The 13,626-nt window shown below is 48.0% G+C and overlaps 1 protein-coding gene across 4 annotated transcripts in view; it reads right to left on the bottom strand.

The window, feature by feature from the left end:
* The window catches only part of SYK (spleen associated tyrosine kinase), a 95,124-nt gene that overhangs the window by 41,418 nt on the left and 40,080 nt on the right, over positions 1-13,626 (bottom strand). For all 4 annotated transcript variants that reach the window (XM_023195263.3, XM_023195267.3, XM_023195265.2 and 1 more), the window contains exons 2-3: positions 11,810-12,267; positions 10,526-10,686 (exon numbers count right to left, since the gene is read on the bottom strand). In XM_023195263.3, coding sequence (XP_023051031.1) covers positions 10,526-10,686; positions 11,810-12,226 — 578 coding nt within the window. In that variant the 5' untranslated portion in view covers positions 12,227-12,267. The remainder of the gene's footprint in view (positions 1-10,525; positions 10,687-11,809; positions 12,268-13,626) is intronic.

The following is a 13,626-nucleotide window of genomic DNA, read 5'->3' as shown; positions in this document are numbered from 1 at the left end:
TTTGTTGTGGCAAAGGAGGCTCATGGCAGCCAAACACAGTCTCATTCATCAATGAACAAGGAGAAGGTTTTTCCTAAGCCGCAAATTCACTTTTGAAATTGAAGTATAGGACAAAAAGTGAGCTGAAACTTGAACAGCCAAAAGTAAGTGGCAAATAAGAGCAAGTAAAGTGGGTTTGGCCAAAGGGCCAATGCTAATCTCAGCACGGCAGTGGACAGGGACAGAATCTCAGGCCAGCAGCACAGTGAGCACCTGGATGTGGGATTCCCACCTTAAAGCAAGGGCCTGTGAAGAGGAAATGCCCCTCAACTCTGGAGGAAAGCGTTCCCGGCATTGGATACTCAAGATTCCCACAGATGAATATTAACCAGGCACAAGCTCAGAAAGATCACTGGAAACATCAGGAAGCATGAGTCATGAGAAAAGGGGTAGGGAGGGAAAGAGAGAGGAAGAGATAGAGATTTACATCCTCCAAAACCTTCAGTAGTAGAATAATCAGATATAGAATATAAACTATGAAATGTTTAACAAAATAAAAAATGGAACTATGGAAATTAGCAACAAATCAAATACTCTAAAAATACTCCAGAAATATTTGGAAAACAAACAAACAAACAAACAAACAAATAGAATTGCTAGAAATTTTCTAAAAAACATAAAAGTTTCTACAAATAGAGGCATTTTCAAAGTTAACTTTATCAGAACCAGTCCAATAATACAGTATTTGGGCATTTTGCAGGAATTGCTACTGCAAATGTAGTTATAGACCCTCCAATGAACTATGAAAATCTCAAATGATCATAGTTGTTAACCTAGCCCAGGTAGGTAACAGGTATCTCAAACAGGCTCACACCATATCCCCAGACCAGCAGCATCAGCATCATTTGAGAACTTGGTAGGTAGGAATGCAAATGGCTGAGTCCTTATGCAGACCTGTGAATTAAAAACTCAGGGGATGGGAGGCAGAAATCTGTGCTTTTGCCGGCCCTCCAGATGGTTCTCTCTCTCTCTCTCTCACACACACACACACACACACACACACACACACACACACACTCACTCACTAGCTCATTTGATTACGGGCTCCATGGGTGACCCTGCAGGATAAACCAATGAACAATAAGAATAGATAGTCCAGAGAAGTTTGTACCCCATTTTTTTATGCAGTTGAGGACTAGAAGATGCAGTGATTCTGGCTCTCTAAGAAAAAGGGTTGTGTCCACCAGAATCAGGGGTGTGCAAATCAGAGCCATACAGCCCTCATCCAGGAGCAGGCCCTGGGTGGGACCCAGCTTGGGGACACCAGATAACATACTTGTCACCTTGAACATCAGAACAACACCTCTCACCAATGCCCATACCCTTCACCTCCCCACCCCAGCATGTGGCTTGCATGGCAGGTGACGCCTTGCTTTGGAAACAGGTGTTATTAATCCTTTGCAGTGCAAGTGGGACTCAGTATAAGGGAGTCATAAAAAATTTATTCACGTATATCCCATTTCTCTGAGAAATTGAGACAGTTCCTAAGGACATACACCTCAGTATTCTATATGACCAGGAAACAAACCTGAATTAGGATAAAGCATGGGAAATGGATGCAGTACTTTAAGTTGGGCTCCACAGGTTGTGCACAGGTCCACAGGAGATGATACGCAGCTGCGGTTCTCAAGTGTGTGGGGGAGTGTGTGTGTGTGTGAGAGAGAGAGATGGCGGGGTGGAGGGGGTAGAAGTGAGGGAATGAGTGTGTGCAGGCATTAGGGAAAGGAAAGGGAGAAGAGAGGTGGAGATAACGAGTGTGTCTTACTGCACCTGGAACTTGGCTAGTACAAAAGGGATGACTCAAAGATTACACTGTTTATTTCTTCTCAAAAGGGACAGGGGAAAGAAGGTCAGGAGGCCACATGACTTTCAGCTGCAGAGCACATAATAAGCCACACAGGGATTCGATGGTGGCATGGGGGCTGGGAAGGGGTGGCTACCAAGGCCTCTGAGGGCAAACTGCACTCGCAGCTGGTCTGTGCTCTGAGGGCTTTCTGTGCTATCTTTTTATCCTGTCCTGCACGCTTGGAACAAGGGCTTCCTGGGGATTGTTTTAACTAATGTATTAAAGAGCTATCATGGAAAGGAGCACTTCTAGGGTCCCAAGAGATCATGTACAGCAACTGTGGCCTGAGTGGAGTACATCAGGCCCACTTAGCTGCAGGGGACAGTGATGTTCTTGCAACTTTAGGACCCACCAAGCCTGTAGGCTTCCCATCCTCCTCACTCACTCTTCAACATGTGCGCCTCTCAGATCGCTGAGGCTCACAACCTCCTGGGCTTCCTCTCCGACTCAGTTTCTCTCCAGACAGATGCAAACTACTGGGCCTGATCGCAGCCCTGCTCTCCAGGTGCCTCTCCTGCTGTGAGCCCTCAGAGCAGCTGCCCTGCTTCATGCTGCACACTCGGGGCGGCTGAGCAGTCAGGGTCTCTCTCAACACCCCATGGTGTGGCTTGGGGCAGCCATGTGCCACTCCCTCCACCACCTGGCCAGTCTGCCTCCATCCAGGAAAACTTTGCCACCATCCATAGAATCTCAGGGAACCAGAAAGGTCTCAGGGCACCACGTGACCGTGACCATGACATGATGCTGCCTCCTGGGGCTCGGACTAGGGCTCTGGAGATGCCCGGGCTCCTGCACGCCCACTCGGCATCCACTGCTTCACTTCCCTCCTCCTCCCGCAGGCATCCAGGCCTGCCCTGGCCTCCACACCCATGCTACCCCCTGAATCTCTTGCAGCCCTGCTCTTTTGTTGCCTCTGCCTGGTGAGGTGTCAAGCTCTGCCAGATCGAGTCAGCCCAACTTGCTCTGACGGCCACTTCCCAGTTCCTACAGTTAGTGACACACAAGATGATCGTCCAGCCTGGGCACCTGAGACAGGCCTGATGACCCATGCTGTCCCTCCTCCTGTCCAAGTAGTGGCCCCCGTTCAAGTTAGCAGCCAGACTGTTCCTTTTTACCCAGAGAGATTTTTCCCACCAAGACGATGTTCTAGGTGCTGGGTTGCACTTGCGAAGGCAGCAGCCCAATCTCTGCCCTTGTGCATCCAGAGCAAGTGGGGGTGGGGACAATAAACAAGTAAATGAAAACAAAATAAAGATCATGCTGGGTAGGCACAGTGTCGTGGTGGAGAGGACCTACTGCCAAGCACTGCAGACTTTGCAGCCCGTCAGCTTGCATTTGTCATCTTCCCCCTGCAGTCAAAGTCTGGTGAGGGCAGGGACTAAGGTCTGACTTAGTCCTCACAGTATCCAAGTCCCATCACAATGCCTGCTGCATGTCTGGTTGAAAACATGTCTATTTTGTTGAATGAATGACTATTTTTTAACTTTTTTTTTTTTACACAGTATGTTTCTAAAGTCAGAAGGTAGAAACTGTAGTTAAAATGGAATTGGTGACTTACTGGTTGGACGACTCCATCCACAGATCTGAAATACTACCTTTCATTTTTAACATTAACCGAGCTATTTGGAGAGCAGTCACTTATGTGTCTTAAAGGTCACCTTGAACTTATTCTTGGCTTTGTAAGATTTACAAGGACTCTTAGCCAAAAACAATAAAATATTTACCTGGATACTAAACACAAAGAAAACAACACTTCCATCTTTAAAATTTTGCCCAGCATGGACTCTTTAGAGCATTTCCATCCTAAGATCATTTACAAGATGAAATGAAGGACACATCCCATTACATTGTAGCAGAGTAACGTGTGTGGGAGAATTGGCTGTGCACAATGGCAATAAACCACACTGTGTGAACCAAGTGGATGAGGGTCAGAGAGGAGTGGATCACAGCCTCCTCCAGACCACGGAGCCCAGCAGTGGGACTGCATGGCCGCAGGTTTTGCACAGATTGTAAAAGATATTTTAGTCACAGCCAGGGAAGATCACTCTGTTCTACTTTAACCTCCCCTCCCAAATTTGACAAGGATTCTAAAAATGTACCTGGTATTACTAATAATGAAGTGTGAACCCAGAGGAAGAAGTGAATAGTCTCTTCTTCTAGATATAGACAAATATATTAATAAATTATTGTTGAACTAAGATGCAGTCAAACACAGTGAAATCAAGGACGTGGAGGAAATAAAAGGTGTTATAGAGATGTGTCAGGCAATTAAGTAAAATATTACATTATCTTTTCTAAATTTTGTATGCTTGTATTTATCAGCCTTTAAAAATTCTAATTTATTGAATTTTTTTCTTAGTCTAGAAAATATGCTCTATTGTATGCCTAATTTTATATTTTTTCAAAAATAAGAGGGTCTTCAAATTGTGTATGCTTCGGACCCCCTCAATCCTGGATCCTCCCTTTTGGGGAAGGGATATATAATTTTTGGAAAGTAAGCTTTGCTTCCTTTTTCTAACAAATTCATTTTTCACAGACAGCTGTGACTAGCTTCTCCAAATAGCAACCTGTGCTGTCATACAAGGCCTCTGGGGGCAGAGGATCTCCCTCCCCACTCAGCCCCTCTCCCTAGACTTGGTCCCTGACGTCACCAACGAGGCAGCACTCTGACCCTCACCCACCGAATGTGGGCTGGAGGACTCCCCCTCTAGTGCTCGTTTCTGGCCAGGTAGACCCCAGACAAGGGTAGGGCCGCTATGGCAAAGGCCAGGTGATGAACATCACCTCCAGAAACGCCACAGGCGGCTGTGAGGGACAACCACTGGCCCACACTGCCCAGCCCCTCCACAAACAGCCTCTGTCTATATTCGTGATTCTTCAAGCACACGTGCAAAGGCCCTGTAACTACCTTCTCAGAGTCACTCCTGAAAGGTGTGGGTGAGCTGTGTGGACAGGACACAAGAGAGGAGAAAGCTGATGGACACCTCTGTGTGTTCTGAGATTTCACACGGACACCCCCTGGTGCTGCACCTTGCATGGGGAATAGGGAGGGGCCCATGGTTGTGGCGTCTCTGGAGACGGATTTGGTTGCCGGCTGCTGTTTCTGCTTAGCCCCAGACAACATCAGGGACCTGGTTTTGCCTTCCGGCCTTGGACAAGCTCCTCCACAGCTGAGTTCTTCTTTGAAAACCAAGAAATTTCGCCCCCTTAAGTGGTAAATGCCCTCTAGCTCAGGTGTACTGTCACTGTAAGTGGATTTCACGTATAGTTCCTGAGGAGAGAAAACTAGGAGCCGAGTTGGACAGCATCTCCCAGACGTAATCTGCTTCTATCATCTGCATTTTGAACTGCATTACCGAGGATTTATAATCTGATCTAGATCTCCAAAATATGCTGCCTTACCCTCAGTGTTTTCAAGGTCTGTTTGAACAAAGGCATTTTGCGATGGCCATGGAGGGTGCGTGCGTTTCAGGAAATCTTTTGTTTTTTTCAACTTTCAGTCCAATTCCTACTAATGCCACTTTCCACGTAAAGCGATTCTCAGGCTGAAATGCTGGCATCTGAATGGTGGAGATGGCATATTGGTACTCATGATGAAAGCGTGAAGAGTAATCACTGGGATTTTATTTACCCATATTATCCACCAAACTAGTAAAATCCTGTTGATTAGTGTATGGCTTGCAATGCAAAAATAATCTTCCAACCCCCTCTGTGAAATAATAATAATAACGATAATAATTTTTTTGAGACGGAGTCTCGCTCTGTTGCCCAGGCTGGAGTGCAGTGGCGCGATCTCAGCTCACTGCAACCTCTGCCTCCCAGGTTCAAGCGATTCTCCTGCCTCAGCCTCCCGAGTAGCTGGGACCACAGGCACGCACCACTACGCCCAGCTAATTTTTGTACTGTTAGTAGAGACAGGGTTTTACCATGTTGGCCAGGATGGTCTTGATCTCTTGACCGTGTGATCACCTGCCTCTGCCTCCCAAAGTGCTGGGATTACAGGCGTGAGCCACCGCGCCCAGCCAAAATAATGATTCTTTATTTAAGTCTGTCACTTCATAAAAGCAAAAGCCTAGTGTGAATCCTTTTATGGCCAGTGACTCTCACACGATATATTCACAGCCACAGAGAGGAAGTAAACACACCTACGGCAGGCAGAAGAACATAAGGGAGACCTGCCTGGTTTTCTCAGCTGCAGAAGAATGACTCACCTGCAGAGGTCATGGTACACCTGTGATGCAGGGACCGGAAGAGTTTGCATGGAGGACCTGACATTCAGTGCATGTTACTGATGCATCCAAGTGTGGTCCAGGTCACTGCAGGGGGAGGGGGATGAAGCTGCTTCATTCGGTGCCAACCACAGGGCAGAGGGCCTTCAGTTTATGATACTCTATAACCCTCAAAGACTCTGAGAGTCAGAGATGACATTAAAGCTATTTTACAGACAATAAAGCTATTTTACAGACAAAGAAATGAAGGAAACAGACCACTGAGTAACTTGCTCAAGGTCCCATAGCTGGTGATAAGGTGGAGCCAACATTTGAGGCCAGACAATCCGAATGATATGTTGTTAACAGTCCACACTGCCTCCTAGCCAGAGAAAGCAAATCTTACAAACCATGGAGTACACAGTGTTATGTTTTTATATTTCTATATCTATTGCTGTGTCCCTGCATCTGTCCATCAGTAATGATTTAAGAGGAGGTAGAAAGAGGTGCAAGAATCCCCATTCCTTCCCCAACACTGACAGGTGTGGAGCTGCCCCTATGCAGAACTGCAGTGGTATTACTACATGTCAGGAAGTGGAAAGCAAAAACGAGCAGGGAGATGGAGAATGGGTCCAAACAATTCATTGATTTAGGTGACAGGCATTCGTTGCACACCTCCTAAGGGCCAGACCACAGGCCTGCATGGGACCCAGGTCAAAGCACAGGGGATGGGGTGAACAGGAGATCAGAACAGAGACAAACTGACTGATGCTCAGGCATGAGAAAGTGAAGGCCCTGAAATCACAATGAAGAAATCAACACATTTGGTTTGCAAGTATATGAACAAGCACACCTCCCTATAGCAAACTGGTGTAGACAGGCAGAACCCACCGAATATCAGCTGGCCCTGGACCTTTGCTTCCTAAAGACAGCCCCCCAACTCGCCCAAAGCAGGGTCCTCCCAGTGCCGTGAGTGCTCTGCAACCTGGCCCCCAACTCCACCCTTCTCCATTCACTCTGTGCCAGTGACACTGGCTTCTGTGGGTGCCCTGCTCCCCAGGCATGCTCCTTCCACAGGGCATTTGAATTTGCCATTCCCTGGACAGGGATGTTTCCTTGCTGCCTTCAGGCCTCTTCTCAATGGCCTCCCTCACAGCAAGGCCCATCCTCTCCACGCAGCAGAAACAAGCCCCAGCATCCTGACGCCAGTATGCTCTACACCCTTACTTAAATGCAGTCCTTTCCCATTGTTCAGTGTCCTTTCTCCCACTGAAATGCAGGCCCCATGAGGGCAGGGGCTTGCTGATTGACTTCTCCCTTCCCAAAGTCCAGAATGGTGCCTGGCACTTAGTGCTTCAAGCAACTACAGACTCCAGTAACGCTGGTCCATGGATGGATTAGCTGACATGATGGTTGGAAAGTAGACGTGGACACATTCTTTAGGAGAATCTGAAGGAGGGCCCAAGAAGAATGGTGGGGAAAAAACAGCCACTGGCTCAGTGAGCACACCCAGCAGTGACTGGAATCCAGTTCTGACTCCAAAGACCTTGTGCTGTGGCTATTCGTTGCAAATAATGGACATTTTATAAAACTATCTGCAAGTAGGGCAGATTTGGATGATTCAAAACCAGGTCTGGGACTTCCTGCAACGTTGGCCTGACCCCACAGGGGAGTAAAGGACAGACTCCCGCAGTGGATCAGGAGCTGACGCACTCACACCGAGAGGGCAGCCACAGAATCTGGTAATGGTTCACAAGAGTTCCCTGGAGGCTTTTAGCTCTATTTCCCATGAAAGAAACACACAAAGAAACACTTCCAAAGATGAAAGAATATGGACCAAAATCTATGCAACCTGGACTTGGGAGACATTGCATTCAGGGATGCACACTCTGCCCCATGCTGGAAGCATGGTAGATTTGGACTGTATTCAGTACAATGGCAAATTCTCCATGCTCTCCACAAGCATACACAACCATATTCAAACACTCACAGGATAACACACCCCCTACACTGCAACAAAGAAGGTTTACACACTTGGCAATAGCTAAGAACCCCAGCCAGGTTCTGTAGGAGATGAAAGGTTGCCACGAGGTGAAGCTACCAGGTGGTAAAGCCTTCCAGGATGTTTCCTCACATTTTCTCTGTTAAAAACACCATAAGATACCCTGACAAGGAGACTTTCCTGGTGCTCATAATGGAGAAAGAGCACTGAAGAGAGAAGAAAAGCTACACTGGTGATGACCACACGTACTGTGCTGTGTACATGGTGAGCATTTTCATTGAATCCTCAAGACAGTCACAGAACCAGCGGAGTAGAGTCTGGGGAAAGTTCCCCTTAGCCTAAGGTTCTACAACCGTCATGGGAACATGGGTTCTGAAGCTGGGTCTTGCTGCCCAGGTTTAGCTCTACTCTTCCCTCTCACTAATACCCTGCCTGATGCCAGGCCTGGGCATGGGGTGCTATGCACCGCCAGTCCACAGGTGAGCCCTGCAGGTGTGAAGGGAGCACAGGAAGATGGGGGACTGAGCTGTGGACAACACAAGGGAGAAAGCCTTGGAAGCTATTACCTGGGAGGTTGGCGATTATGGGGTGATAACTGGGAAACTGCAATATAAGGTAGAATAAGAACCCAGGAGAAGAGGACAACTAAGGAGGGGGCGCTTGGTGAAAATGCAGAAGCCCAGACTCCTTTCCCACAGGCCCATGCCTGGTTAGCTCTGACTCCAGCTGAATAGGAAGCACAGCAAGTTTGAGACTCTCTTGCGTAAACCATAAGCCCCAGTGTCAGGTGCATGTGCTGTGAGGACACATGAGATGTCAGTCTGTACAGGGCAGATAGAGAACCAGGCGTGTTCGGCAAATAAGAGCTTTACCTCCCAGCCTTCTGCATGGGGTTTATACACATCCCCCAGAAAGGAAGGAGAGAGCAGAAGTCATGGCCATGAAGGGTGCAACTACTATTTTTGGGAACAGACAACTCTGAATAAAGAAATGGCTTCGTGGCTGAAGAGGCTATGAGTAGGCTTCTTAACCAGCAGGAAGTTGGCCAACCTCATCGTGTGGACTATGCTATTTTGGGCTGACTTCACACGCCAAGATGCTACGTGCATGGCTCCATGACATTCATGTTGGAAATTATTGCTGAGAAGATGGTAAGAGGCCAAACCTCAGCAAAAACAGCCATAGGTGCCTCCAGTGAGGGGCAATGCCTTCCCTCCCCACAGCGTTCTGCTGCTGCGTGGGGCTGCATCCCAGTAAAAACTATCGCTGTAGGCACCGCTGCGTGGCAACCTGGGCTACTCTTCCTTCTTTTTTTTTTTTTTAATAGTATTGTGGTCAATTTCTTTTCTCTTCTTTTTTCCTTTTTTTGAGACAGGGTGTCACTATGTTGTCCAGGCTGGTCTCAAACCAGCCTCAAACCATAGTGAGATCATAGTGAGGATCAAGCGATCCTCCTGCCAGGAGTAGGTGGGACTACAGGTGCATGCCACTGCACTCAGCTAAGATCATTTTTGAAATACAAGGTATGACAGTCAAGTCTGAGGAGATTCCTTTGACTAGATGGACTTGCAGAGAAAACACTTCTAAATCTAGGAAAAGTTTACGAAGTCAGCTGGGGATTCACCAATTGCCAAACCATGAGGCTGCATCGCTGGTTCTGGTTATGCTTCCAAGATGAGCATCTCTGCAAGGACACTGAGAGGTGACCAGGGGATCATTTCTCCCATAGACAACCACCACACTGAGCCACCTTGACCAGACACCAATGAAGGAACAAGGTTGACACCTCCCAAAGACAGTTCTTTACCTTCTCTGGACAACTGACTGACCACGTTGGCCTGTATCTCAGAACCTTCTACAATTTAGATTTACATTGAACCACTGAGGATGGCAAACGAACCCAGGATTCAGACAGACCCTCTAATGATTGTGGGCCTAAGGCTGAAGCCCACAAACCTGCACTCATCACTCATGGACGCTACTCCCAGGAAACTTTCCTTAACATCTTTCGTGTTAGCATCTTGTTTCATGTAAAAATAGAAGTAAAGTCTGAGATCAAGGGGGTAGTTTGAGTGAAAAAACGGCAGTATTTTAATTTCAGTTGGATAACCACAGAATTTGCTATGCATCCTATAATTTGCCATTAAAAGGAGAATATGGGGCTGAATCACATTTTCTTTAAACTTTATGTCCCTCGGTGCCCAAAAAGAGTGTTCATTTTAGAGTTAGACTGGGCAAAATAAACACTGGGTCACAGGTGATAGCTTTAGTTAGAAATGTCTTTAGGACAGGCCAGCATGCATGTTGTCAAACGACAATGTGTGGCCCCTTCCCAGGGTTATGTGAGGCCAGTCACAGGGAAGCTGAATTATTCCCAATTGTCCCCACAGGCCTGGTGGCAGGAGGTGAGGGGGAAGGCACAATACTCACAGGAACTTTCCGTTTGTCTTTGATCCTATCAGGACAATTTGCTCAGACTCTTCCCGAGAGATTTTTCCGTGGAACCAAGGCATTTTTTCATGGGCTGTGGTGGCGATCAGCTTCTCCAGCTGAGGCTTCTGACTGATGATGGCCTGCTCCAGAGCCTGACCCTGCCACGTGGAGAGCAGAGCAGAGTAAACCATACCGAGGAAAAATGAAAATGATGCAGAAGGCATTTCCAGTCTGTCTCGAGTCCTGGCATGGTAAAACAGGATCAAACCTTATTCACTCATTCATTCAGTAAATAAAACCAGAAAGATCTTTACACATTACTTAAGTACTTTCAAGTGTATAAATAAAAAGAATATGGCTGGGCACGGTGGCTCACACTTGTAATCCCAGCATTTTGAGAGGCCAAGGTGGGTGGATCACTTGAGGTCAGGAGTTCGAGACCAGCCTGGCCAGCATGGTGAAACTCCATCTCCACTAAAAATACAAAAATTAGCCAGGTGTGGTGGCACATGCCTGTAATCCCAGCTACTTGAGAGGCTGAGGCAGGAGAATTGCTTGAACTTGGGAGGCAGAGGTTGCACTGAGCTGAGATCATGCCACTGCACTCCAGCCTGGGTGACAGAGCAAGACTCTGTCTCAAAAAATAAAACATAAAAAAAACTCATACATATCCTTTGCTGTGGCAATCCCAACCCTTTCAAAGTTTATCCTGCAGACGTTGCATAAGAGCATAGTATACGATAGATCTAAAGCAATGTTGTTAGCAGCGTTTATTCATAAACAGCAAATGTGTCCATCAATAGGTACTAGTTAAATAAATTACGGTGCGTAGCAGGTGACACCAGATAGCCAAAGAACAGGTGATGCAGCTTCATGAGTGTCGACACAGAAAGTTCTGCAAGAGATATTAGGAAGCCATAAAATCAAGTGTCTATCAGTGTGTCTAGTAGGACCTTGTCAGATAAATAGAAACCAATCAACACCTATCAATGCCTCTCTGAAAAGGCCCTCCATGCACTGGGTAACGGTGGTTCCCTGTGGTGGAGAAACCCACACTGCTGGCTGCTGGCACAAAGGGGCCCGCCCTCTCAGCTGTGGCTGTGAAAGGGGAAAGGCTCGTATTAGAGAGAGGCACTTTTTGGCCAAAGTTGATGCTTAAGGAGGTGGTTGTGTTATTTGGGCACACAGGGAACACAGGCATAGGTGTTGCATGTAGCCAGGAAGTCTGTGTGGGGTCACAGGGCCCCCTGGGTCCAGGGAGCAGGACCAGCTGTGGCCCACCTGCAGGTTCCATGTCTGCTTCACGTATTCCCTGATGAGGTTCTCCTTCAAGTCCTCAAAGGGCCCAGTCTTGGGCTGCACCCCTTGGGGCCGGTTGAAGGGCTTCTTGAGGAGGCAGACCAGGCCATCAGACTCCTGGGAGTGGTAGTGGCAGAGGTCGGCGGGGCTGGCGTGGGTCCTTCCGCCGGCGATGGCGTAGGTGCCGTTCAGCTCCCGCTCGATGGTGTAGTGGTGTGCCTTCCTCCCGTGCGCCACCGACAGGGCGAAGCCGCCCAGGTAGTTGCGGCTCTGGCGCAGCAAATAGAGCCCATCGCTCATGCCCCCCTGGACCAGATAATCTTCTGCCTCCTCCCGGGTGATGTTGCCGAAAAAGAAGGGCAGGTGGTTGGCGTTGTCTGCCATGCCGCTGCTGGCCATGCTTCAGAGGCCGGAGGGCACACGCCTAGGCAGGTGTCCACCTGGGCAAGACAGAGACAGAGGACTTTGGTGAGGAACCCATGTGGCAGGGAACATTTGCTAAAACCACTCAAACTCTTTCAAAGAGGAGATAAACCCTTCCAGCTCTGAACAGAGACACTTCCCTCTTTGGCCCTTCCAACACACAGTTGTCTTTCTGTTCACATCATTACCGTTCCCAGCATGCCTTCTAACAGCTAAAATCAGAGTATTTGATGGAAGTGACCAAATTAAATAATTCTTTTTTGTCGGCGGGGTGGGGAAGGACAAAGAATTCTAAAAATAAACATACCACAAAGAGAAGCAAACAGAAGGTCTATTGCAAAACAGGACTCTTGGGCTGACCCCAAGGGTCGGAGCGCGCACACAGAAGGCAGAGTCTACATGAGCACGAACCAACTGCTCCTCCTGAAGCCAGACAATGTTAGAGAAGCCCTGCTCCTCATCATAGCGTCCAAGGAGGACGCTACCACCGCCTCACCCACCTGAGCTGCCAGACTCTGCCTGGAGCAGTCAGTCACACGCTGGTGCTGAGCCCCAGAGGTGAAGTGAGGCCACGTTGAGGGCCCACACGGAACTGTGACTTGCGGTCACCACAAGGCCTTCCCACCTTCAGCCCAGGGTATGACAGCAACAAGCCACTGCCTGAGACATGAAGAGTGGCACCCTCCCAGCTCCCGAAGCCTGGGGCCCATGGGCTGTCCTCTCCCCACTTCTCCAGACCACTTCCTGGGCAACTCCACTTCCCATCTGCAGGGCCCGTGTTAAAGAGATAGTGCCTGTTCCCAGCCCACGAGGACATCTGACATAGGAGAGACACTGCTTGCAGTAAATAAATACACTTCAGAAGCAAAAAGGAAGGCGGCCAATGCATATTTAACATGGAGAGTATTTCCTCTCAATCATAGTTGTAAATGAGAAGGATACATATTGGCAGCCCCAAAAGTATCCAACAAGGCACATTTTAACCAAAAGGGGCTGATCATGAATGGAAAATTATCTAGATGACTCCATCCCTTTATCCAGGGAGCAAAGCGAATGCCCCTCATGGTCTACACACACACACATACACACACACACACCCCCCATACCACATGCATACCACATGCACGCCACACACACTATGAACACATACCACACCTGCACTACACACACACCATGCCCTACACGCACACTATACACATCACACACACAAAACACACCAACTACACACACACCACACACACAAAACACACTACACACATCACACTCTACATTACATACACACTACACACACAAAACATACACGAAACACACAGCACTACATGCACAATACACACATCACATACACTACACACATCACACACTGCACACACAACACA

The sequence above is a fragment of the Piliocolobus tephrosceles genome, chromosome 14 (assembly GCF_002776525.5).
Source record: "Piliocolobus tephrosceles isolate RC106 chromosome 14, ASM277652v3, whole genome shotgun sequence".
Taxonomy (NCBI): Eukaryota; Metazoa; Chordata; class Mammalia; order Primates; family Cercopithecidae; genus Piliocolobus; species Piliocolobus tephrosceles.
This window is presented reverse-complemented; position numbering and strand designations above follow the sequence as displayed.